The sequence below is a fragment of the Nipponia nippon genome, unplaced genomic scaffold (assembly GCF_047370975.1).
Source record: "Nipponia nippon isolate SJK-2023a ecotype South Korea unplaced genomic scaffold, ASM4737097v1 scaffold_2, whole genome shotgun sequence".
Lineage (NCBI taxonomy): Eukaryota > Metazoa > Chordata > Aves > Pelecaniformes > Threskiornithidae > Nipponia > Nipponia nippon.
The window spans coordinates 58,791,607-58,819,132 of record NW_028262336.1 but is presented as its reverse complement, the minus strand read 5'-3'; the positions used below and the strand labels follow the sequence as shown (position 1 = coordinate 58,819,132).

The following is a 27,526-nucleotide window of genomic DNA, read 5'->3' as shown; positions in this document are numbered from 1 at the left end:
TTCTTTTCGCCTCCCCCCTCCCTTCCCGGAGCGGTGTGAAAGGGGGTATTTTCTTCAGGGTATAAAGCTGAGAGTACAGAGAAAGAGAGGCTGAGAGCTTCACCTCATTGCCTCACTCTCCCTTTGAAGATCCTGCAACGTAGCCTTCATCCTGCCGCACCCCTCACCTGGCCGGCGCTGCCCAGATCATGTCCGCTAAGCTCCTGCCGGTTTTCTTCCTCCTCTCGGTGTTTCACGCCTGGTAAGTCTGCGCTCCCCTCGCCTCCCCGCACCCCCTCTCCGCTCCCCTCGCACCGGGGCTTGCGGGCTGCGGTCCCGCTCGCCGGAGTTTGCAAAATACTCGGCGCCCGGCAAGGACAGCGGGCTCTTCCCCCGCCTCGTGCCGGGGCTTCATTCCCAAGCGCGGCGTCGCCCGCTCCCTCCCCGGGACCCGCCTGCCTCCCCGGCCGGCTGCAGCCCCGCTGCCGGAGCTGCCGGCGCGGCGGCCCCGCCGCTGTCCCTCCCGGCCGCGCCTGAGGCCGGAGGTCGCCCGCGAGGACTCTGTCCCGAGCCGGCCCGGCAGAAAGTTTTCCCGCTCCGGCGGCTGCCGGGGCCCGGCACCCGGCGGGACGGCGCCGGGCGCTGTCCGGGGTCCCCTCAGGGCGCGGGGCGGCGTGAGGAGGGAGAGGGCAGCCGCGGGAAGCGGGAGCCCTGCGGCCGGGACCAGCTGGGGGTGACGGCGGTGCCCTAGTGCCTGGGGGGCGCCGGCAGCGGCTACCGTAAACCGCCTCGGCCCGGCGGGCGTTAACCGCCGCGGAGGGGCCCGGGAGGGGCGCAGGTGGCGGGCCGGGCCGGGGACCCCCGGCACCCGCCTCAGGGGCGGGGAAGGGTCTCCCCGGCGGCGCTCCGGTAATGGCGGGCGGTGAGGGACCAGAGGGGGCCAGCCGGCAGCTGCAGCCGCCACCTTTTGGACCAGGCTCGCCTTCGGTCCCGGTGGCTGTCCAGGGTACTGGGAAGGGCCCCAGCCGCGTAACCCACCAAAGGTGTCACCTCAGCGTCCCCTGTAGGATCCGCCACAAACCGGGCTGCAGGTGTGCTCAAAGGCCCTTCCCTTCCCTTCCCTTCCCTTCCCTTCCCTTCCCTTCCCTTCCCTTCCCTTCCCTTCCCTTCCCTTCCCTTCCCTTCCCTTCCCTTCCCTTCCCTTCCCTTCCCTTCCCTTCCCTTCCCTTCCCTTCCCTTCCCTTCCCTTCCCTTCCCTTCCCTTCCCTTCCATTTATTAACCATGTTCTCCTTCTCGGTAGCCTGCCCCACACCCAAGTAGCATCTCTCTCCCAAATCCTCACAGGAACTAAAGGCTTCTTCAGGCCAGCCCCCAAGAGCAAGTCCTGGGCACACGTGTTGCAGGAAATAAATCCTTTCCCCACAACTTCTCAGGGTTTTCCAGCCTTCCTCCTTTGCAGTTTGTGCACTGCCTCCTCTCTCACAGGATCTAAACTAGGGGCCCCTGAGGAGGCTGGCAAAGGTGTGCAGCCCTTCTTCCTCCCCAGTTTGAGAAAGGCCTGCTATCATCTTGTGCTTGTTTCTGTGGGTAGCAGGAATATGCTGGGAATTTGGCAGTCATCAGTAAGGCTACAGGTGAAAATGCAACCTCAGGTGCCTTCAAGTTGCCTAATTGTGTAGAGGCAAGCAAGGGAAAGGAAATAACAAACTGTTAAGGAGGAAAACAAAACACCTTGCAAATATGTATCTAGTGTATTAATCTGGTTCACTGTGAAACCTCTTACACCCCCAGTCTTAATCTAGAAAGTAATTAGGAATTTACATTGCCTGGAGGTACTTTCTAGGAAACAAGCTGCTAGAGTGAGGGAATTTAAAAGGTCTATCAGAGCTTAGACTCTTACTAGTGACTGGTTTTAAAGAAGCAGCTCCTTGAAATGGGAATCTTGATCCTACCTGAACTCAGTTCTCACTTCCACGTGCAGTCTGAATGCCTCCAGTAAAGTTGTGGTGAGTGCAGCAGAAAAAGACCTATGATTTGTTCTCCTTTCCTATTGGCAATTCAGCACCACTGCAGCGTTTCAGCTGTGAAGTATCAACCATGTATGTTTGGAGACGGTGCCTCCTCTGAGAATGGTTCTGTAACTGCAGTATTAAAACACAGGGCTTGTCATGAATCTGAGGGAGGAAAAAAAACCCCAGAAAATCCTCTTGGGTTTTTTTAATGCTCATTAGACAAAAAAGATCAAGTTTTTAGAAAATACAGCTCACAGAGAAGGAATGCTCGTCTATTTGAAATTTCCCATAAGTTTTCTCTACTTTTTCAACTTGGTTATATGATCTCTCTCTGTAGAAAGTCCTCAAGGGCTAGGTTTCAAAATTATTTTTATATAGAAATTGTACCTAGAGCACTTGCAATTTGTGAGGCCATGTTAAGTGATTCATGGCTGATCCTTAGAGGCATATTGGCTGTAGAGCAGGTTCAATTAAAAGTTTCATTAAATGCTTGAATGGTGATCTACAAGTAATGTTGAGGGTTGATGATGCTCTGTGATTAATTTTTTATACTCTTGTTCAATTTTTTTTCTGTTACTGTAGAGTGTCTATCAAGTCTTCTGGACATCTGAGATATTTTAAAAGACACTAGTGTCATTATGGAGAGGAGAGGGAGAGAGAGAGAAAGAGAAAGGAGGTTGCTCTGATGCATGTAGCACATCCCATGAATAAGCAAGGCTTGTGCCTCTGATTCTCCGTTGCTTTGCACCTTGCATAATTATTGACATTTTTGTAAAAAGGTTGCGAAATGATATCGTATCACCAGGGCAATTGCAGGTCGAAGCAACACATGATTACTGCTGTAGGTTCCACCACTGAGGTTATCTTTTCTCCTGATAACTTCATCTCAGTTTAACTGTCATAGATTTTCTCCAGCGAGAGGCATCAAACAGATTTGGTTTCTAAGATACCAAAAGATACATCTTCAAATCAACATTTTAGTGTTCGTGCACAAAAAGCTGCACAAATGAAATTAGTCTTGTGTGAAAATAGCTCTAGCTGTGATTTCTGGGCAAACTGTAGTTTCCCACCTTTGTATTAACATGCTCTTAAAATAAAAATAATCCACCTGTGAGGGAAAGAAGTTGCAACTCTTGGTCCAGTACTGTGTTTTTAAAAAAATGTTATTAAAACTGCAGGGAAATTCAGATTAATTTATGAAATTTATTTGTGTGCTTGTGATAGTTCATCTTAAATTCAAGGAGCGAGCTCTTAATTCTAAGCCTTGTAATATATTAAACTGAAATTCAGGCACTGAGAATATAATAATTTATTAATAGGATAAAATGATCAGGAAGTATTAAAAGATCTGAATTTTTAATACTCTTATTAGCCTTTGTGCAAGAGATGAATCAGTTGTCTTGATGTATTAATAAAATAATACTGCAGATGTTCACTCTTCGTAAGAATGTGTTGTAAACTAACTGGTCAGGATAGGTTGGTTAAAATAGAGGATATAAAATACTACTCTGATAGCTGTATTAACTCCCAGAGTATATTTTTTTGAGAGACTGGCAGAAGACAATTTCTAAATTCTCAGTGATGACCTATCCACAGATACTCAACAACTGTTAATGGTAACATCCTGTTGCAAAAACAGCCTCAGGCTGGGTAGTTGCAAAGCCGAGGGAGATATTTAAAACTTGTTCCAATGAGTGTGGAGATTTACCCAGAATGTAAATTCAGATTTTAGTTATATAAAATAACATCTATTTGTTTGATTTGTTATTGCAGTTCTAGAAAGGTTGAAGAGGATGAATATGAAGATGGAACAACTAACCAAAAATGGGTTTTAGCTCCAAAAACACAAGACACAGATGTGACTCTCATACTAAACAAGCTGTTGAGAGAGTATGACAAAAAGCTACGCCCAGATATTGGAAGTAAGTATTCCTTTCTGCACAGGTGAGGAAAAGCATCTATGGGTGCAGAAAAGATGTCATATTATGTTTTGGTTAATGTGCACTAATGTCCGTGAAAGTGGACATTAAGTTTTTTAGGCTGAAGTTCATTTCCAAGTCAATATTTAAAAAATGCTGATTCTCACTAGAAGATGTGGTGGTAACTTAGCGTGCTGAACTCCGGTTTGATTGTACAGAGCTTGTGTAGAGATACAGAAGGGCTGGCTCTGAAGTATTCAGTAGGTCTTTGGCAGAGTTCGGAACATACTTCTCTCTTTTGTCATCCAATCCATGCATATGAAAAACTTATGCCCTGAGGAGCAATCAAAAACTCAGCATATTAAAAACAAAAAGTAGGACACGGCAAGAGAAGAATGTGCATCTACTCCTTTCAAAATGTGATCACGAAAGTTATGTTCCTTAATGCTGAGAAGAAGGCACTAGGATTTGCCTGTGTATAGGGCAACTCCAGAGATTTTCTTCCCTGAATGAGCAGATCTTATCTTCAAAAGAAATCTGATAGAATGGAAGTGTCTTGTGAGCAGTACTACTACATATAGGTATAAAATTTACATAAGAGCCAGTAGATACCTGCATATAACCATTTTGAGCTATTTTCTTTTCTTTTTTTTTTTTTTTAATTTGTATAATGAGGTTGTGTGTTTCAAACTGGTATTTTGTTTACCTTTTGTGGTTATGCCCTTTTTGCCTTGTTTGCATCCTTAGATCAGAATGGCTATAGCACAACTGCTGTTCAATTTCTTCACAGCAAGTTTGTATGACAGAAATCAGAGACAATTTGTCATTTACATTTACTGCACCTTGTATGTACTTCAGAATGAACCGGGAACAGGGAAAGCTCAAAACAACCACCTAATATAATTTGCTTTTCCTAAATTTTTGCAGAGTTTAGAGGGAGAATTCCTACCACTGATTATAAGTGAAAAGAAAGTGTTGGTTTTTTTTTTTCATAGCTATTACTTAGATTTTTCCATAGTATTTACAAAGATCATATTTGATAGATGTGTCTGTTTTTAACACAGAGTGACATTTATCTCTCTCTCTCTCTCTACTTAGTTTGTCATACTGGATTTAGCTGATCTTTAATATCTGACGGAGAAGTGCTTTAATGCAGTTCCCCATCCATATCAACAACTGGAAGACATTCTCAGACAAATTTTTTATTTTACTTTGTACACCGTTTCTTCAGATCACTGACTTCAGGCAGAGTAAATTATATTATGCCTATGTGGGGCAAAGTAATCATTCAAAGTCCCCACGTCAGTTGCCATAAAATCAGTAGAGGCCAGACATATCTTACAGCACTGGAAAATCATCGTTACCAAAATAATTCCTTTTGTCTCTCCACAAACTTTCATAAATCCTGTTTTAGAGAAAGGAGTTAAATTACACAGCTCCTCATATATTAGTACCAAACAGAGATTTTGCAGTTCTCAACTACATCTATCTGTTTCTATCAAGCATCTCAGTCCTAGGCCATTTTTCTCTTTGATAGGAATCTGGCTATTTCAGAACTTGAGCTGAGTGTTGTTCAGATGCTAGAGAAGTTAGTTCACCTCTGCTTCGTTCGCTGGTCCCTCTTCCCTCCTCCCTACCTTTGATGGAGATAAATAACATTGCCCTTTTGAAGCTGAGGAGCTGCTGCATTTGTCAAGGAGGACACGAGGGGAATGTTAGAGAATCAGGCATTATATCTAACTCCCCTGAATTGCTGGCTGCTTCCTCACACACAAGCACATCTTCCTTTCCGTCTGAGAGAAGGTTATCCTCCAAACTAGATGGTTGACTTGTCCTGGCAACTGAACTGTGTTCCTGCCCTGAATGTCCCAGCATTAATACAAATCAGTTAAAAGCATAATACACATCAGTTAAAGCACTAGGAAAAAAAAGCAGTGGACCATTTATAGAAAGCATAGAATAAATCAGTGGAGAAAGAGAGAAGTAATTCTCAGAATCAAGCAGAAGTGCGGTCAATAAAAAACCTTGAGGGTTAAATCCAGGAGTAACATGCAATCAGCTACTTATTAGGACCTTTACATTTGTGCAGTGCTGGCTGTAAGCAAATTGGCTGTCCCCCAGGACAGGGGACACTCACCGTTTCATGCCACTCAGGTTTCCAATCCTTTATTGCAAAGCCACTATTTCTAACAAAGGATAACTTTAGCATTGCTCCTGAAGAAACGATCTTCTCTCTCAATGCAGTCAGAAAAGCCTAGGAAAATACTAATTTCTTTGCACTTTCAAAGGTTAGGATTGCAATTTTTTGATCACTTGGGAACACACTTTTGCAAGCCAAAGGCCGCGGGGAGAAGATGACTGTGGCAAATAGAAGGTATTGAAGTGCATGCTGGCCCAGGCAGTGACTTTTCTGTGGTCTTTCATCCTTCCCAGTACAACCGATGTTTTGGCTAGCTCAGGTATGTCCAGGTGCTACCTGGCACTGTACAGGCATATTCTGAGTGCCCACTTGCCATACTATGGGCAAGGTGCATCAGTAATCATGTTACCTCCAGGCCAGGAGTATATCCATCAGTGAATGATACTCCAGTGAACAGACACTCAGCCACCCTCCTTCCTCCTCCCCCGCCCAGCCTCTCTAAACCACTGTAAAGAGCGTGTATGTCAATGCTAAGGTGCAAAGCAAGGACTTGCTCTTTCCTTTCTTTTTTTTCTTATGCGGGCCTTTACTTGGCCTAGGCTTTCATGTAAATGACTGTTGGTCAGATCACATGCTCAATCTACACTCAGCAGCACAGGCATTACCTGCAAGGTTCCAAGCCAGGATTTTGAAAGAGTAGATTGAACAACCTATGTATTAGGCAAAATCGTTACCCTGTGAAGGCTATCAGCAACCTGACACCTTAACAGGACCTGTCTAGCTAAAAGGGGCCTTTGGTCTTTGGAAACAAAACAGTGTTCTACCAGCAGGGGAATGTCTGACTGCATCCCCAGTGGCCACACACTTGGCAGAGTTCTTGTCTCATAAATATCACAGCTTGTGAAGGTTTTCATTTTAATGGTAGCATCTGGCAGTTTTCCATTATACCATAGAACATACACTCCTTTTGGAATTAAAAAAAAAAAAAAAAAAAAAAGCACCTCACACTGAACAGCTAATACCAGTGTACTGATTAGATGAAAAAGAAAAGTGTTTTATGGAGACAAAGCATCTTTTCCACTCACTTTTTACCAGATACAATTATAGGGCTGAGAATTGTGGGTCTGTTGTGTGGTATAAACAAGGTTTAACAAGGCTCAGGGCCGGGTCCTGCACTTCGGTCATAACAACCCCGTGCAACACTACAGGCTTGGAGAGGAGTGGCTGGAGAGCTGCCTGGCAGAAAAGGACCTGGGGGTGTTGGTTGACAGCCGCCTGAACATGAGCCAGCAGTGTGCCCAGGTGGCCAAGAGGGCCAATGGTATCCTGGCTTGTATCAGAAATAGTGTGGCCAGCAGGACCAGGGAGGTGATAGTGCCCCTGTGTTCGGCACTGGTGAGGCTGCACCTCGAGTCCTGTGTTCAGTTTTGGGCCCCTCACTACAAGAAGGACATGGAGGTGCTGGAGCGTGTCCAAAGAAGGGCAACAAAGCTGGTGAAGGGTCTGGAGAACAAGTCTTATGAGGAGCGGCTGAGGGAGCTGCGGTTGTTTAGTTTGGAGAAGAGGAGGCTGAGGGGAGACCTTAGTGCTCTCTACAACTACCTGAAAGGACGTTATAGTGAGGTGGGGGTCAGTCTCTTCTCCCAAGTAACAAGTGATAGGACAGGAGGAAATGGGCTCAAGTTGTGCCAGGGGAGGTATAGATTAGATACTAGGAAAAATTTCTTCACGGAGAGAGTGGTTAGGCATTGGAACAGGCTGCCCAGGGAAGTGGTACAATCACAGTCCCTGGAAGTATTCAAAAAACATGTGGATGTGGTTCTTAGGGACATGGTTTAGAGGTGGACCAGGCAGTTAGGTTAACAGGTTGGACTCGATGATCTTAAGGGTCTTTTCCAACCTTAACGATTCTATGATAAAAGGCACCAGTCCCAGATAACAAGTAAACCCATTCTGAAAGGTGAAGGTCTTAAAATCTCTTCCATAGGCAGTTACTCTGGAGTTTGTTTCAAAGTCCTTTGAAGTGAAGACCCATTCAATGGATATGCAGCATTTTCTAAGTGCAGTAAGGCGTACTACCGTGCAAGAGTGATTCCCTCCCCCCCCTCCCATCTCACACTGGCTTAAGTTCTGATATTTAGTAGGACTAAGTTCTGGCCCTGAAATTTTACTTCCTCTTTATTAATAAAATGAGAACAGAAATAATAGGCAAGCCAGCAGGCCACAGAGTAGAATGATGATAATTACAGCTAGAAAAATCTCAGTCTTACTTAGGTTCTATTAATAAACCAGGTTTTTGCCATTGCTCTATTTTTGATTAACTGGTTTAAAATGCAAGTTACATTAAAAAAAACTAAAACAATGAAGCAAACCACAAGTCAATTAAATAGCACATGACAAAACATATATCCTTCCAAGTCAGTTTACTTTAATGAAACCTTCCCTCTCACCTTCCTTAATGGATAGCTTAGCCCACAGTGGAGCCCTGGAAAATAAAAGCTACTTTTATTACCTTGTGTTGTGCTTATCTTCATATGGAATGTAGGTTGCCTTAAACAGACAGGAAGTTTGTCACAGTGTATTCTTCCAAAGTGAAAGTTTTGCCAATCACATTCCCTGAGTGAGCTTTACATGTGGAAGATAATATGCTATCTTTTTCTTTCATTGTTAAAGTCACCTTGCCCATCAAAAAAGTCAGTATGTGAGAGGTTTCTGAAATGTGACATTAGTAGTAGGGGGAAAAAAATCTCACCCTAGACCAGGCTCAGAGCTGCAGTACTCATATGGAGCATAAAGAGCATTAAGACTTAAGAGTTGCCTTTTGGTAGCTGGTTTGCTTACCTCAAAGAAAAGATCTTATAGAATCATAGAATGCTTTGGGATGGAAGGGACCTTTAAAGGTCATCTAGTCCATCCCCCCTGCAATTGGCAGGGACATCAACAGCTAAATCAGGTTGCTCAGAGCCCCATCCAGCCTGTCCTCAAATGTTTCCAAGGATGGGGCATCTACCACCTCCCTGGGCAACCTGTTCTAGTGTTTCGCTACCCTCATTGTAAAAAATTTCTTCCTTATATCCAGTCTGAATCTACCCTCTTTTAGTTTAAAACCATTACCCCTTGTCTTATCGCTACTGGCCCTGCTAAAAAGTCCCTCTCCATCTTTCTTATAAACCCCCTTTAAGTACTGAAAGGCTGCCATAACGTCACCCCGCAGCCTTCTGTTCTCTAGGCTGAACAACCCCAGCTCTTTCAGCCTTTCCTCATAAGAGAGGTGCTCCATCACTCTGATCATTTTTGTGGCCCTTCTCTGGACCCTCTCCAACAGGTCAACGTCCTTCTTGTACTGAGGACCCCAGAGCTGGATGCAGCACTCCAGGTGGGATCTCACCAGAGCAGAGTAGAGGGGTGGAATCACCTCCCTTGACCTGCTGGCCACGCTGCTTTTGATGTAGCCCAGGATACGGTTGGCCTTCTGGGTTCCGAGAGCACATTGCTGGCTCATGTCCAGCTTTTCGTCCATCAGTACCCCCAAGTCCTTCTAGGCGGGGCTGCACACAATCCCTTCATCCCCCAGCCTGTACTGATACCGGGGATTACCCCAACCCAAGTGCAGGACCCTGCACTTGTCCTTGTTGAACCTCATGAGGTTCACATCTTTTTGCCTCTTGTTCATTAAGAAGCAATAACTAATGTGGGCCAAAATTTCAGTGATGACAAGGCAATGGTAATGTTAAGATTAATTCATAAACTGAGCTAAACTCCAAGCTGCCCTCTTTATCTCAACCTGCTCATGTGAAAGAAAACATTTTATTTCACCAGTAATTTTTAGAGAAAAAAACTATTCCCTGAGCATCTCTAACAAGCAGTCAGTTACATCAGCACTCTAATTAAAGTGCAAAGGATATTCTAAAACATACATCCTGCAGTCTGACCAGATGCTCTCCAGCCTTCCTGTGATTACCTACCCTTTTCCCCAACTGCTGAAATACCTTCCCCAGAACACAACAGGACTAGAATAAGGAGTTACACACACTTGTTAGGTACAAACAGACAGAACTGCTGTCCACTACCTTTCCCCAGGATGTTCCTAATGTGAGAAAGTGGTGTTAGGAAAGTGATAAATTTCTGTTTTTGAAAAAATGCCTACAAAATCATAGAAAAAAACATAGAGATTATTTCCCCTACGTTTCAGGCTGTACCAATGATCTTTGCAGTTATTTATATTCTGCCAGGGAAAGTTTAATACTTTCAGTTAATTTCTATTTCAGAGGCTGGAGCAAAATAATGCTGGTAAGAGAAAAGTCAACTAGAAGGGATGACACTCTAGTGTACTCAGACTACCCAGGGAAATTGAAAGTAGGGTGTGATCATAAATATTAGAAATAAAGCTAAAATAAGATTAAAAACCCAAATGACGGAATAGAAAGTTACAAGACAGAAGTTCCTGTGCCTCAGAGATACTTAGCTACCAGCAAGTTTTTCAACTGATACTTCTTGTAATGGTCAGCCAGAACTGAAAAGGCCAAATTCCATATTTAATGCAACAGAAGTCTTGTATAAATGTGGTAGTTTATTGTAGTAATTTATTTTTCCTATATTTTCTAGCTGCCTGCCTTTTTACTTAAAAAGTCAAGCTGACATCAAATCAAACTTAAGGCAACAGCATTATGGGAGAGACAGAACAAGCGTGAATAATACTGATTTTACTGATATTATTCACTGAAAGGGTAGAAAAGAGTAGTAAGATAATTTGTATTGCATATTTGCATCTTCTGTTTCTCAAATGTATCATTATATTAGGGAAGGCTCTGAATTGCACATGTTGAAGAAAGCTTCATCAGGTTGTGTTCTGAGGTGCTTTCACCACTAATGCCTGCTTTTCCCTCCTTTTTTTGATTATCCTGCAGTAACTCTTGGATTCCTCTTGGATTTTCTAGATTTATTTGATCCCTACAGCCTCTAGTGGCCCCTTGTATTTACTGTGTATTTATAAGCCCAAATAAATTCACTGTGAAGTATTTAAGTGTATATGCGTATATGTATATATGTGTATATATATGTATATATACACATACGTACACCTACTAATTTAATGCCTATGTATCTTCTGGCTCCACCAGTTCTAGCTGTCTTGAGAGTCAAGCTGGTTTTCTTTGCTCCCCAAGTATCTTTATAACCATTAGCCAAATTTCTCAAGACCAGAGCAGTCTCACAAACAGCTGTGCAGCTCTCAGTACCTTGAGTAGGTTTGTACAAGTGTAGCTGCTAGAAATAGGTGGGCTTATTTGTATCGGCAAACCAGAAGACGAAGTTCTGTCTGATGTGCTTTCCTGTGCTGGTTTGGTAGCATTTAACAGCAGTTCTCTTTTTAAGCAGTTAAAAGTTCTCTCTGTAACTAATTTAAGCAGTTTCTCAGTGTATGCAAGGAACAGATCTGTTGGGTGAGTGGGCACAACTTTTACTCTGTTGCTTTTTAAAGGAGATGTGCATTTTCAAGCACAATCCTAATGAAAACCTTGAGTTCTGAAACAGCATCACAACCTTTCTTCTGTCTGACCTGCCTTCCTAGCAGACTACACAAAAATGAACCCTGAAGTGCACCACAGGCTATTACCACTGTGGCAGTCATGTTATTTTTGCTAGCTGCTGATTGCCACACCTGATACTCTTTAAATTAGCTCCAGCAAGGTTTCCCTATATGTGGTGAGAGAGGGTTGCTTATTGCCTCATAGATCAAAATATTTCCCAGATCATAGTGCGGAGAAAGCTGTAAACTGTCATGCAAGGTCAAATTACTACTTTCTGCTGTAAGTCTTTTTGTGCTAGCCTATGAGAGACAGTATCAGATGTAACAGGAAGCAGTGAGAGAGATAGTTGTCACTCAGGGATTGATTATAGACAGTTGTACCTGTAGAGCTAACCAGTGTGTAAAGGTAGTACAAGAATGGGGAGGAGAGATGGAGTGACTTCTGTTTGTATTATGGCAGCACTCAGGAGGGGAAAGCCATAGTCCTGGATCCAGCTTCTGTGGTATTGGATTGTGGAAGAATTGTGGAGGAAGAAACTCGAATAACCCATTGGTGAGGATGCAGAGTGCTGTGGCTAAGACTCAGCTAGGAAACACGGCTGAATATATTGAGAGCTCAGGAGCTGAAAAAGATCATAAGAAAAAAATCAGAAATATTTTAATTGTTCTTATTGATACTTCCCATTCTCTTTTTTGGGGGAAAGTGGATTGTCTTTATTTCAGAAAACTTTTGTTCTGATTCAGCCACCAAACTGGAAATCCATTAACTGTCCATTTCCATGAGTAAGAGAGTAAATATGAAGACTGTTTTAGTGCCAGTCATCTTCCATGCATTATATATAAGCACACCTATGCGAGGAGAGGAATATTCCTGAGGAAAGGGTTGCTATTCAATGCAAATGAGAACAATATCTGTTCTAGGTGGGAGGATAGAAGGCATTTCTTGATTGTCTGCAGGAGTTCTAATTCTCTAGCATCTGCAGTAATTGATGCTTTCTTTTCATAGAATCATAGAATCATTAAGGTTGGAAAAGACCCTTAAGATCATCGAGTCCAACCGTTAACCTATCACTGCCAAGTCCACCACTAAACCATGTACTCGAGCACCACGTCTACCCGTCTTTTAAATACCTCCAGGGATGGGGACTCAACCACTTCCCTGGGCAGCCTCTTCCAGTGCCTGACTGCCCTTTCAGTGAAGAAGTTTTTCCTAATATCCAACCTAAACTTCCCCTGGCACAGCTTCAGGCCGTTTCCTTTCGTCCTAGCACTTGTTACTTGGGAGAAGAGACCAACCCCCACCTCGCTACAACCTCCTTTCAGGTAGTTGTAGAGAGCGATAAGGTCTCCCCTCAGCCTCCTCTTCTCCAGGCTAAACAACCCCAGCTCCCTCAGCCGCTCCTCATAAGACTTGTGCTCTAGACCCTTCACCAGCTTCGTTGCCCTTCTTTGCAGACTTTGCCATGAAGATCTCTAGAATATTAATAGCAAGGCTAATAAGTGAGGGGTAAGCTACTCTATGGCCACTCCAAAGTCCCACTTTTAGATTTTGAAAACTGTGATCCATGTTTGAGTTTTAAAACATGACATAAATAAATAGATTGGTTGCACCTCATCCTCGTCTGGTGTGAGTATAGTGCATCAAACATAGGCTCTTTCAAAATCTAGCATGGGAACATTTCTGATTAGGATAGGCTGTGACAGCGAGTTTTTTTATGCCTACGTTCTGCTTTTCTAATTGCTTAACCATAGAGCTGAGTAAAGGGGAATTTCTGACTTTAGTTTCTGACCTGGTTTGGTTCACAGCTTCGCAACTGTCAGGGGAAACACCCTATTTTTTACTCATCCTTCTCTCAGGTAAAACTCTTAATGTGTCATACTAAAAGAATACGTAGAGAAATTTTATTCCAATGCAGTGACTCTGAAACCCTCCCATTTAATGTTTCTGCTTAAAAAAAAAAGCATGTGGTTTTATTGTTTCAATTATTTAATGGGTTTTTTTTTTATTTTTTGCTTTTTGTTTCATTTTTTTAGAACAGCAAATTTAAATCAAATGCTGAAAAGCAACACTTTAATTTGACGCTTACAGTACTTCAATATATAGAAATATTTCAGTATTCAAACACTTTGTTTTTCTGAAACTAATCTCATAATTTAAGCCAAGTAATACAGTTCTTTGCACATAAAAGTGCTCTTTTGTTTCATTTCTAATGAGCCGCTTGTGTCTTTGCAATACTTATGTCTTGCTTGTAGTCTGTTGGGTTGACAAAGATGTACTGGTTTTGTGTTGGAGAGAGAGGCCTTTTACCCGAGTGCTTAACAGCAAGGTCCCTTACAATACGACCTTCTCTTTGTGCATGTAAATAATTCATTTACACAGATAACTCTTATGTAGAGTTTTATTTCCTGACAGTGATTAGTTGCTGAAATGGCTTGATACAAACTCAGACTGAATATTTTTCTTGAGTGGCATCGTGGGAAGGAAAGTTTGGTTGACAGTTAATGTTTGCCAAACTCTTCATCTAAACTGTCAGACCCAAAACTGTATGTAGCAGCTGCTAGTTCTTATTTTCTCTTCTTTTCCATAACTTTACGTACGAAATCTGAGTTGGGAGTATAGCATACAGACTTTTGGGGTGCCATGGATTAAAATTTAGGTAACAGTCAGGAAAAGTCTGAGATATTAATTACATAATTAGTTAATTAAATTACCTTTCTTCTCTCTCCTTCCTTCTGCGATTACCTAGGCTATGCTGGCTCTTGCAAGTGTAGAAGTGTATTCAGAAGTCTCTTTTTTTAATAAAGAGGGTTCTGAGCAAGTATTTGTAAATTGGGCAGATGTACAGTGCTACAGTTGCCATTTTGAGGTTGTGGCACAAACTAATAAATTATTTTGTCATCTTTAAACAAGGAAAACTTATTGTTGCTTTTTTCTGTGATTGTATGGTTTTCTTATGACTGCTATTGTTCATCCAGACCTTGGTTGCTAGCTTGCTAGATTTTGCACGAACAAATTCTATTATTGTTCAGTCTTATGATATCACATAGGAACTCCCCCCTCCTATGAATATAAATAAAACAAAAATGGAAACTTTAGGGATTGATTGTAAAACCAGCCTAACCATTAAGATCTACAGTTTTCATTCCCAAACAACATAATACTGGGAAAATTACAGCTTGTGCATTAGGGAAAGGTAAATGAAAGATAGAAGTGCTGAAGGATGATTGATGTTGATGGTGGGATATGAAAAATAAAAGTGATTTGTAGTGAATTGAGGGAGCCTGTTTATGTGCATGCTGTCATTCACACTCCTGGACAGAATGGCTACAAAATCTAGTGTGTGAATAAAATACACTGTTCAGAGGACTGTGTTCTCATCCGGGTATTGCTGTTATCCAAACTTTCTTTCAAGTCTGCACCCAATTTTTGATTATCCTTTTGCTTTTCATTTGCAGTCCCGTTTTGATAGTTTGATCCTAAAAACATAGGGATGACAGTTCTGTGAGAGTTTCTCTGGCTGTAGCAAGTGGAGGGCTTTGACCTCTATCTGTTGTTCAAGCCCATTCTCTTCTATGCAGGAAGAATGAGTCTTTTTTATTTTACTCACTGATACGTTCATAAAATCATAGAATCAAATCATAGAATCATTTAGGTTGGAAAAGACCTTTAAGATCATTGAGTCCAACTGTTAACCTAACACTGCCAAGTCGACCACTAAACCAGGTCCCTAAGTGCCTCATCTACATGTCTTTTAAATACCTCCAGGGATGGGAACTCAATACTTCCTGCTACTATGTCTTTCTTCAAATATGGTAATTTGTCCTAAAATATAGAAGTTTTAGCTGACCACAGTTATCCCTGAGAAGTGACTTGTTAGCATAGCAGGTTTTTTTACAGGAACAAACAGGTAATTAGATGTCGCCTATAAGGTCATGTAGGAAAATATTAATAGTCATCATCACTAATGCAAAGTAAACATTAACACTATAATCACTACTACTATGGTTACCAATAACTGTGTAATGATTTATTACAGCTTTATCCCAATTTAAAAATAGCAATTTATGTGCTAATGAGATAACGTAAAATATCATTATAGAGTAATTTCAAAAAATATCTCATTACCGTAGAGCCAATCTTATTAGTCTTTTGCATTCAGAAGTCTTGTGGAACTTAGACAGAGTTTAAGTGGCTACGTATTTCTGGAATAGAGCTCATATTGTGTTTGTTATGGGGTTGCGTGCCTTCTAAAAATCTAGTGCTAATTGCTTTGCTTCTATAAATATGTGTATATTGATCTATAACATTTTTACCACTGCTGTTTGGAGTAAAACCAGAATAATTTAGACCTGTGAGTTGCTTGAACAATGTAAGAAATGTTAACTCTCAACAAAAATTAATTTTAATTTTATTTTAAAATTTATGAGAGCTCAGCTAGTTCTACTCATGTTTAAATTAGCTTCCAATAAAAATATTTCTAAACATTAAACTTTAAAAAATAATTCTAAATATTTATGATTTGTTCAGGAACATAAATGCTATTTGGACAGACTTCAAATGTGGAGGAAGCTTTCTGTAGGAAGCAAACAACGTGGTTTCATTCATGAAAGCATCAATTCTGAGTAGCAGAGATCTATCAAAAATTAAGAGCTATTTTAAAAGGACAGGATAATTTAAAGTACTAAATAAGCATAATAAAATGTCAGGAACTTATTGCAGATTTTTTCCCTACGTGACTTGTGAGATTATATAACAATCCCTTTGTTCATTTCCTCAGAAGTCTTTTAAAATTGTCCTGATTTATCTGCCAAGTTTTTTACACACATGATCAGCTTGCATATGTCCAAGAATAAAGTATTCACGGATTTTATTGGGATTAGAGCTCAGGTGCTGTTTATTTCACCAGTGTAAATCTATAAAGCAGGACTACACAAATCTTATAGGTGGCCTGCATAAGTATTTGTGATCAGGGCATTGCTCTAGCTGTTTCTGCGTTTTGTTGTTGTCCAGACGTACCTGACCTAGCTTTACACTGACTGTCTAAGTGTTCACCTGGCTTCTTAAGTGAACTTTGCAGGCAGCCTTGAACTCGAAACTCCTGTGGCTAGGCGTCTTTTGAACTGTCTAAAGTTTGTAGACAAATTTCACTCGAATGTGTCTTTGCAATGTGATAGTCACAAGGCTGACTGGAGTATAAACACTTCATCTGTCTCAAAGCCATGGCATTTGGATCAGATGGGGACTATTAGCTAAATATTGGCATGACCTTAGTTTTGTTTGCAGATATTTTGATTGGTTTGAAAAATTCCCTCCTCAGTTAAAACCAACATGTTTGAAGATGAAATGATTGTGATTGATAAGCAGTTAGCTAACCTTAGATAGCACCGTCTAGCAGCATAACACTGCAGTTACTTGGATGTGCTTACATTGTCTTTTAGGGAAAGTTAACTACTATATATTAAAGAATACTTCAAAGAACTTTGAGAAGGTTGGTACATTTGTTGACAACCTTTAATTGCTCTTCTGCATGTGATATATACATTGTTCTGCCAGTAATTTTTCTAAGTTTCTGACATATCTTTAGAACTATTTTGGGCTGATGCTAATATCAAAATGGTACTGGAGCTGAGTATCCATTTGTAATCTTATTGCCAACTTTTAGTGAGGTATTAACACTTACGTTGTTCAATCAACAAGGCTGTGAGGAGTGCAAGAAAAAAAAGCTCCATCTGCAGCTCAGCAACTCCATGCATGGCTTAAATCAGTCCATGAACTGGGTGTTCACAAATGCATCTAGTATACAGAAAAACTGAGCAGGCCTTGAAGTAATTGGTAAAGTAACTATTGATGTCTTACATGAAACTTAGTTTATTTTGAAGATTGGTAGAGGGTGAGTTCTTTCTAATAAGACACGATAACTTTAAGACTCAGTTATTTTCATTTTCATAATGCATTTTAGATGAAGTAACCTTAAAATCTTTGCCTCATTATGGTTGATATTTTAAAATAAAATCCCATGATAATTTATACCTGATGGTTCTCCCAATTTATACCTGTTTATACCCATGAGAGACCGTGTGCAACAAGAACTGTACTCTTCTGTCTTTTCTTTCAAAACCTGAACACATATTTACCATACAATCGTATTACAATTGTATTTTCTGCCTCTGCCTAGGAAAAAAAACCATCATTCAAAGGAACTTTCAGTCTTTTTTGTTGTTGTAGTGATATCATAGCTTACCTGTAATTTTTTTTTTTTTATTTTTAATTTGAATTTCACTGGGAATGTCTGAGGCTAGATGCTGATTTAATTTGACATAAGAAGTGGCTTCTGCTTAGTTTTCTTCTGTTTCAAGATTAGATCTTTACTGTGAGAAAGACCAAATTCTCTTCAGCACTACCAAGCAGTGCTTCATTTTTCACTGGAAAAGAGTTTGGCCCAGCTCATTCAGGAGAAATTATCATCTCAGAATCTATTTATATACTTAACTGCAATGATTAAACAAAAATGGATTCCAAGCACTGTGTTCCGGTTCTGAACTTTGTCCATGATCCTGCCAAGATTCAATTGCATGCCAATTTGCATCACTAAGTCTAGTTCCATTAATGTTCACCAGAACTCCTTAGTGTTGAACTTCCAGCTATGTATGTGCATAAGCCCTAAAAAGATCAGAGCCCTTTATTCCATGTATGCTGTCTTGGTAAAAGAGCAAGCTGTAGTTCCCCGCTATTACCAATTCCTATGTAATGACATTTATTACTGCATTTTCAGGCAAGTCTCATTACCAGAAGCTGCTAGACTCCTATTTAGTTATTAGCTGGGTACAATTACAGTTGCATTAATCAGTTGTGCTTTGTCAGCTGAGTTCAGATTTTCTTTTGCTGAAGGGAAGATTCAAGTTTATAAGACAGTACTTCAGACAATTTGAAACCATGACCTTAAATAACCCTGGATGTTCTGACCATATGCAGTCAAAGAAGTGTGTGGTACTTAATGAATTAGAGAGAATGGTTATCACCTTTAACCATTTGTACCCACTTTAATGTCTGTTTTTGCAACATTAGGTCTAGTCTTCCTAATGATATGTACACATCAAAGTCTTACATGACAGGCCAGCCTGCTTGTTTTTGCAGAACCATCTAACTTTTCAGGTACTTTAAAACTCCTCAGCATTCCATTATTAGTCTGAAATTTGGGGGATGCAGGCAAAAATTATTCATCTTTACATGTGAAGATTCCTGTCTATTTTCAGCTTTCTGCTGGATGGCTTCTTAAGCTTTAGACAAATTAACTGTTATCCACCTGAGATAAGCTTCACACAGAACTGTAGCATTTAAGTGTTCCTTACTTCTCTGCTCAGTAGCTTCCCTGAGGGAAGCTCTCTGAGTTTTGAGTGGCTGATGTACCTGCTTTTCCTCATTCTAGGGGGCTTGGGAGCTGGTGCAAAAAGTCCCAAGTTCAGCATAGTTCCCAAACTTCAGTGGTTTGAATTGCTCTCTGGAGATTTTTGAAGACCATGGAGAGGGGAAGGTGCCTCTATGGGAAAGGGAAATGTCTAACAGAAGCTGTTGGCCTACTAGGTCCAAGTTTGTGACAGTTCTGACTATGCAGGTTAGAACAGGATTTATACTTACTTAGTTTTGGGTTGGCTAACCCTGGAGAAAGTAAAACACCAATTCAGATCTCAATTTAGCGGTTAATGTATACCCTGTAGGGTCAGAAGGAGGGCATTATAAGTAAAAAAAACCAACATGTCTTTCAGTGTAAGAGTAGCATCATTTTAGAGTTAAGCTGTGTCACCAGTAAGAGCTATCTGAATAATGTTCAGCAGGTACACTGACACCAAAGATGCTAAAAGGAAGATAAATCCTGGTGGCCTCAGCTAAAGAAAGGAGTACAGAGCTTGTCCTGGCCTATTAAATCCTGGAAGTCTGAAAACATGATTTTGTGAGATCTTGTGAGAAACTTGCATTGACTAAACCAAATCAAATTCAAAAACTTTCGAATGAATGAGCGCCAAGGCAACATAGGATGAAGGGAATGAGTCTAAATTGAAAGGAGAAGAGTTGCTTAGGTTTAGTTAAATGGATTTCATAGTGATTTTACTCTAAGTTAGGATGATTTCAGGGCTGATGAGATGAGAAAATCTGGAAAGATTTTTTGGTGTGGAACAAGCATGCTAAAGGACCTGCTGTTGAGGCAATGGGAAAAAGTGATATGCTGCATTATTTCTAGTTTCATGTCAATCATCTTAGGTTTTGACTCTGAGCCACTGTGCTTAGCACTGAAAGTTACTTTAACAAATTGCTGCTGAGATAAATGGGGATCATGATGATAAAGTGGTACAGGCTGTAATTTACGGCAATTTTTGTTGGGTAGGAGGAAAAGAACCTTGTCTTCCTGAAAAATACATAATCCGTATTTCTCAGTAGTTCTACCTGAAGAGTAGACATTACAGGTATTGGGGAAGAAAATATTTGAAGTGATTACTTATGTTTTCTGCAAAATAATATTAATTTTTTTTTTTTCTCCACAGTAAAACCAACAGTTATTGATGTTGACATTTATGTCAACAGCATTGGTCCTGTATCATCAATAAATATGGTAAGTGACTTGCTGACAAAGATTTTTATCTGGACTGCTGGTCATGGCATCAATACTAGCTTTTGAAAAAGACAATAAATACCACTGGGATAGGTTATTTTGATTGCTGATTTAGTTCTGTTTTCAGCTATAGCTCTGTTTTTCGGATTGCTCTTTTGTGTCTCTTCAAGAGGAGAACAAACCTACAAGCAATATTATGCTCTGTGTTGTCTACCACAAAATGCTGGTAGATCTTGAATGGTAAAATACCCATCCTAGGAAAAAATAAGTATAAAGCAAAGCTATTTTCAAGAAAATTCTTGAATTAATGTTTCAAGGGTCAATTGAATATACAGAGCTTCATAATATGGAATTAATGAGAGTCATCACATACTATCAGTATATTTATTTGAAATTCATCATCTCTTCAGTGGTTACTTTTCTTTCACTGAGTTATCAACAATCTTTAGCCTTAAAGTATAATTTTGAAGAAGTTATACATAGCTGTACTGGATGTATAAAGGCAGCAGAAACTGAAAGAGTCTGTGTCATAGTGTGACGGTAGTGAACCTAGCAAAACATAACAGTTGGTCAGTTGTTGTGGTCTTCTTAACTCCAGGACATTCCTCAGTTCTGCCGCAATGCATTCAGATTTAGAAAGCAAGCTGGTTGTTTATGCAGCTATGGAGGTATGGGTTACTGTGGCTGCTTGTGCAACTTCAAGTTTGAATTCTGCACAGTATTCCTCTTTGTAAACTAGGCTGAATTTTTTTCTTAATACGACTTGGAAATGCAGAACCTGTTAGTATCGTAATTTACTTAAAGCTCTTATACAAACCTCTTCAAAGCAATGACTTTCTCTTGTTTGCAATGACTTTCTCGTGTTCACAATGATATTCAAAGGCTGCTGTGTACAATGGTCATATATGAATCTAATAAATGCACTGCACGTATGTTTTGTATTTTTGGAACAAAAGCTCCTGAATTTGGAAGGCGGTCATTCCGCCTGATTGTTTGGTTTTGCCTATGTATATGGGAGAAAGTAAATTATTGTAGCCTGTCAAATACTGGGTGGTCAGAGACTCCTATGCCCCCTGGCAATGGGAAATCTGGCAAGTGAAGACAGAACAAATTATGTTCTGGGAACAACTTGGTGACATATTCAAAGAGTGTGAAATGTATTGGTCATATTTCATGTGAAGCACTGAATGTCAAGCAATGGGAGTACCTGCTTCATTCTTGAACTAATAAATAGCTAATTATCTTGCCCTTCCCTGACTGCATACCAAAATGACTTGTCTAGGGAATGATTTATCAGAAGATCTATTCTGCTTACAGTCCTCTGGCTTGCATTTACGTATACTTTGGGAATGGATACTCTGTTCAAAAGCAATGGGGACAATGGTAAGGATGCTTACTTTTCAAAGTCTTTTTGCTCTTTGCCCCCCTGAATTAGCTTGTAAGTAGCATTTTAGGGTACTGGAAATGTATGTGGAATAATAATTAAGAAAGCATTTGATTGGAACTGCTTCAGGTAGGAAGAAGGAAAAAGTAATAATAGAAGGAACCAGTGATTCTTGGAAGATTGTTATGGCACAGTCAAAATGTGACTTGTTTACTTATCCCTTAACTTTGAGTTCAGGATATCTTATGGCACCAAGATGGAAAGATGCACCACAATATCAATTTAAAAAATGAATACCGTATCTCTTTGATAGTAGAGAGTCTTATTAGGATAGTTGATGAGTGTATGGCATAGAGATATTTCTCAGTTACAGATGAAAAAAGCAACTACGTATAATCTGTAAGGGCAGAATGATAAATAAAATGATGATGAAATATAAAATGTAAGTACTTGAAGTTTTTAGGACTGAAGTCTGCTTAAAGCTATATTTAAACTTTTGAATAGAAGTGGACCTTTTTTCAGATGTACTTGTGGACAGTATATCCCACTGAAACTGAATCTGAACTAGCTAAGCACTTTTGAGTTTTACTTCTGTTCTCAAACCTAGTTATCAATACAGGAGATTAACATTAGGCACTCAAATGCAGCAAACTTTTGTCCAAAAGCTTCATTTCTGCTCTGTTACTTTGGAGTTTGTCCAAACTTACATGAGAGAGCAGAAATGAGCTCACAGTCTCAAATTTACAATGAAGACGGGAAGTCCTCCTCACAAACCTACAAGCTATGGTGCTGTATGATAACTTGTCGCTCCAGTGGCAGAACTGATTGAGGAGCTACTTTTCACCTCATTTGTGTTATTTCAACTGTTTGGCTACAGTATGCAGTAGCTCTGTGATGCTCTGCTGGAAAACAAAATTAAACACTTTTTGGAATTAAAAATTATAATTAAAAACCATAATTTATTTATTTTTCAGTAAGCAGTTTTTCATGTAGCCTGTGAACTGCTGGAGCATGGGTACACAAACAGCTGAACAGAAACAGTAGCTGGAAATTACCTGTGGCAGAGGAAGGGGAAGGAAGGGACCATCTTCAGTCTGATCCCTGTCATATAGCTGAACTCTCAAAGGGAGAGGAATGTGTGTGAAAATCATGTACAGAATTTAGAATAGTATTCTGGGAGAAAAAAAAAAGAGTATTCTTGTGAGAATCTGCATGTGCTATGTTTCTTAGCAGGACAGGAACTTTTAGCTTTTCTCCCCTAATTTATTATTAAAAGTCGAGCTATTCTGTCAAGGCAACTTGGCAAGATGGTAGTTGATTGAACCAAAAGGAAGATGATTACATTGATTTCCATCTCTTCTGTTTCAAGAGTGAGATCATCAACATGTACAAGGAGGACTTCCCTGCTTTGTACTTCCAAACTTAGCCCTTAGCTCTCTTTTTTCTTAATCTGCAGCACTTCTGAGGGAAAATCATGTGGAGCTTCTCTAGAGGTCAAACTCTGCAGGTGTATTTTCTTATCAGTTTTTGTCAGCGTTTTTCATCCTGTGGGTGAGAACTAGGAAGTAAAATAATTTACTTTATCTATTCAATGGGTTTTCAGTTGAATGTTCAAGCCAATTTTGTAGAGCAAAGCTTTTCAGATGTCAATAACTTCGTTGTCATTTTGATTAGACTTGAGTATGAATATTAATATCTCATTGTTTCTTTAACAGTCAGGAAAAAGGCAGTTGCTACCAGACACCTACCTACAGCAAAGATAACCTCAGATGAATTGTATGTGAATACTTGTGGCCCTGAGGAAAAAGAAATCCTCTTAGACTCAGGCTGGAAGTGCCACAAGGGGAAGAAATGTTAGGGATCCCTTCAAAAAAGCTTGCGGTCAAGGGAAAAGTAACGTTCTCTGTGACAAAAATGGTGTAATCCACAGGAATATATGTCTGACCCTGCATTCCAGACTGTTTGCAGAGGGTTTATGCCACTTCCCCTAAAGGCCTTAGCAGTCATTCATTTCCTAGTTGCTTTCAAAAATACCTATTTAGAACCTCAAGTTTTCCAGAAAAAATAAGCGTGATTGTAAGAAGGTAATGTAGATGCTCTTCTATTAGGAACTCATCATTGTAACATCTTTATGATGACAACAGAAACTTGTTTTCTGGATAGACAGTGGTGACTCTTCCTTTGTCTGTGACATGGAAGATTTCTTTGCGACATGGTCTAAAAAAAGCTAATGTTAAGTAGCAAGAAATAGGAATTGTGTAAGAATAAAGAAGTTAAAGCAGGCTGAATAATGAACTGAGTGATATTAGGAGGTAGTCTCAAGTGGCAGTGGCTTTGAAGAAGGAAGTAATTTCAGCATTTTGAGCTATGGCATGGTGTTACGAAATGACAGAAATGGTTGATACTAGACGAGAGTATTTTGAAATTTAAAACTCTGAGATGTTTGAATGCCCATTCAAAAATTTTAGGGTGGCTTTTTAACAGATAAAAGACATCTATTGTATAAATATCTTGATGCCTGTCCTTTATCAAAAACATAATAGGATGTGAGCTTGGATTGATTTAAAAGAAACATAAACTGGTTGATTTAAAAGTGAAGGACACATGGACGTTCTGAACCAAATTAAATCTTCCTGTGTGCATATTATATCCCTTTGTCTTGATTTTCATCTCTTCATAAAGTAAGTTACAGAAATCTGAAACGTGCTGTTTCATGCTACAATGTCATTAGAGACACTGATTTGTAGGATGCAATATTCATATCTATCGCAAGATTTTATTTCAAACTTTTCTGTATTTAAAAACTTTGTTATATCTGTAATCATAATGAACATGCTTCCACTGCTGTTAGGGATATTCTAAGTGGGTTTTTTAAATTTGAAAATTCATCTTCAATCTTGTTTTTACTTTTTCCCCACACTTTCTATTGTCAAACAGGTTTATGAATTCCAGATAACTCAGTTTTCATATCTTAGTGTCTTTTTTTTTTTTAACACTTCCCATCCAAAATGGTGTCCAGGAACTATATGCTTTTGCATTAAAATCTATGCTCCAGTTTTTGTCAACAACCCAGTTCTTGTCAACAACAGCAAAGGTTTATAAGTTGCTTTATAAAACTTAGATCTTAACGTGGCTTACTGTAGCCTCGTTTTCTACAGATAAGCAGTACTGGCTTGTGTATAAAAGAACAGAAAAAGGAGAGAGACCATGTCGATATGCAAAGTGAGAATCAGATGTGACTGATGGGAAAAAAAAAATCCCCTAGAAGTAAGTAGTTTTGTGAGAAAGAAATGTAAACACACTGAGATTACATAGACTATTAAATCTCAATAGCATCAAAGCCTGTGTGTTTGTGTGTACACAGTCTTAACTGAGTAGCTACAGGAATCTGAGGCTGCAGCACAAGTTGCTGGTGAAGGAAGAATTTAACACCTATATGGTTTTAGCAACTGGAATCTCATTTTAATGCAGCTGTACAGAAAGTATGTTGAAGAGAGACCGTGTGAGAAACAACCTTATAAACTGTACTTACCTATTCATAAAACTATTAATTGGTTATCTGCTGGATATATGCTCATCTCTTTATTCTCAGGTAATCTGAAAAGGTAATTCATAGAGTGTTTCTTTTGTGTGTTTCATCACTTCATTCTTTTGGGTCCACTTTCTAGGCTATGTCATATATCCTTATGGATGCTGTATTTCCCTTCTGTTCAGTTAAGTGTTGTAGAATAAAAGAAATCTTTATTCTTTTTTGCTCCTTAATGTATTGATAGACTTCTTTGAACTTGTTTCAAAGTCCCCACATGCTCATTTTGCTTTTCCACTAGAGATGATAGGTATTTAAAAGAATAGTCTTGATGTGGAGACTTGTCTAAAATATTATTCAGAGCTTATAATTAAGTCTGAATTTCTTGCATATTTTACTCTATGTCCTTTTACTTGATAGTTAAAACTATTATTGGAGCATCTGCAATTATAGAAACGTAACCTGATGAATCTTTCCATGATAAGGCAAAGCTAATTTAAATCCAGATTTCATCTTTCACCCCACTGTGTAGCCCCAAATATTTCCTTTACAGGTTTCTTCTCAAAGATAATGCAAGACACTATTTGAGCACAAGCCTGATATCCTGTTGTTCATTGTTACCTTGCAGTGTTTTTTTTCTAACTGTATCTCACTGTGTTACCTAATCTATTTGTAAGGCTATTGTGTAGGGAGGTGGTTTCTGTTATTTTTGAGCGGTGAGTTTTCGAGTTGGTGAGTTCAGATCATCTCTAAAATAATAGATTGCCCTGGGATGTTTGTATTTTTCCCTACCAATTTTACAAGCTTCTTTTTTGCTCTGTGACCTAAGAGAACACTCAAAACCTGGATTAAATTTTAGTTTGAGTGGGTCTTGTTCATTTACGAGGACTAAGATACTAATCATACACTTAAACATTTTGCTAGATTATGATCAAGTTACGATTCTTGTTTCTAGAGCATATTTATATACTGTCATTAAGTTTGGATCACTGATGATAAAAAAGCTATGAATTATAGAAAACTTTTAAGCTGCATGGATTTTTGCTGAGAAATCAAATCACCGAACACAGATACTCATTCTTATTGCTTCAAGCTCTGGCAGTCAATGCCTTGCTATGAAAATGTTTCTGGGAGGTAGTAGTTAGTAGTAAGCTGAAACTTGAGTCCGTTTATGACTTCTGTTCCACCATTGAGCTTGTGAGAGGCTAATATAATCTCAAAGGCGAAACAGAGTGGAAAAGAGGAAGCTGGAAAGAAAAAATGAGCATGGACTGATTTTTTTCACATATCACCTTGGCAGCTTCTATTTTTGGTCTCCTCTAGAGCCCCACTTTGTGTAACTAAAATATGACCTAGCTAATAGACGCTTGGAGAAAGGCCTTAGGCTGCCGTTGTTTGAGGTGCAATGGAATGAACTAGCATAATGTTCATTTTTCTGCAGTGAAGCTTGTGTACTGTGATGCATAGCAGTAAAATACTTATTGCTATAATTTACTACATCAGCAAGAAATCCAGTTTGCTTCTTGGAGGAATGACTTTTTCTGTCACAAGTCTTTGGTAATGTATTGATCTTCCATCTGCTGGTCTGTCTTATCTGAGTTCAAGCAGGTTGTCAAATATGGATGACTTAGCCTTAGCATTGTCTCGAGAGGTGTACAAAAATGAGCAATTTACTTTCAGTAATATAGGAGAATGAAATGTCTCATCTGCTGAGTAATGGGTATTGCAAAAAGATTGGAAGAACAGCTGGACTGAATGGTTTTTCCATAGCTGAACTGTGCTACAGTATCTAACAGGTACCCCATCTTTGAGTGAATGAATTGGCCTTTGTACAAAGCATGGAAAGAAACTACTTTCCAGCCTGATGCCAGTTCTTATGCTTGATTTCTCCCACTTCAATAATCTATTTCTTGGGCCTGCAGATCCCAGGCTTTAGAGTAAGTGTACACACTGTTACAGTGCATTTAGAAAGTAACAGTTGCCTTTCTTGTCTATCTAGTGCTGCATAACTTCACTTTCTTTATTCCCAACATTCGGGAAAGTTAATTTAGAAAAGCTATCATTAAATTGCTGCAAAGGTTATTGAATTACTTTAGGGTAAATTGAGGGTCTCTTTACCCAGATCAGTTTAGTTTTTGAGTGGTCAAGCATTTATCAACTTTGTTTTAGAGCTTGAACTTTCCATGATTGCTCCATGAAAGAGTAATTACTTTTGTGTTGACCTGTTTATTGGATTCCTGCATGATATTGACATAATTTAAACCATGGTTTTGAGCGTCTGGTCTTCCTTAGTTCTTTCAGTGATGGATTTACCCAAGAAGCAAATGAATGTTGCTGATTGGTTCCATAAATAACAGAGAAATCCTAATGACAATTTTTTGTAAAATTTCATAGTATAAAGTTTTGGGAATGCAGACCCAGCAGACAGCATC

At 39.7% G+C, this 27,526-nt stretch overlaps 1 protein-coding gene across 1 annotated transcript in view; it reads left to right on the top strand.

The window, feature by feature from the left end:
• GABRG3 (gamma-aminobutyric acid type A receptor subunit gamma3) overlaps positions 1 to 27,526 on the top strand; it is a 334,473-nt gene continuing 306,947 nt past the window's right edge. Inside the window, exons 1-3 of the mRNA XM_087758171.1 lie at positions 1 to 241; positions 3,766 to 3,914; positions 20,117 to 20,184. Of these exons, the coding sequence (XP_087614297.1) occupies positions 189 to 241; positions 3,766 to 3,914; positions 20,117 to 20,184 (270 nt within the window). The 5' untranslated portion in view covers positions 1 to 188. The remainder of the gene's footprint in view (positions 242 to 3,765; positions 3,915 to 20,116; positions 20,185 to 27,526) is intronic.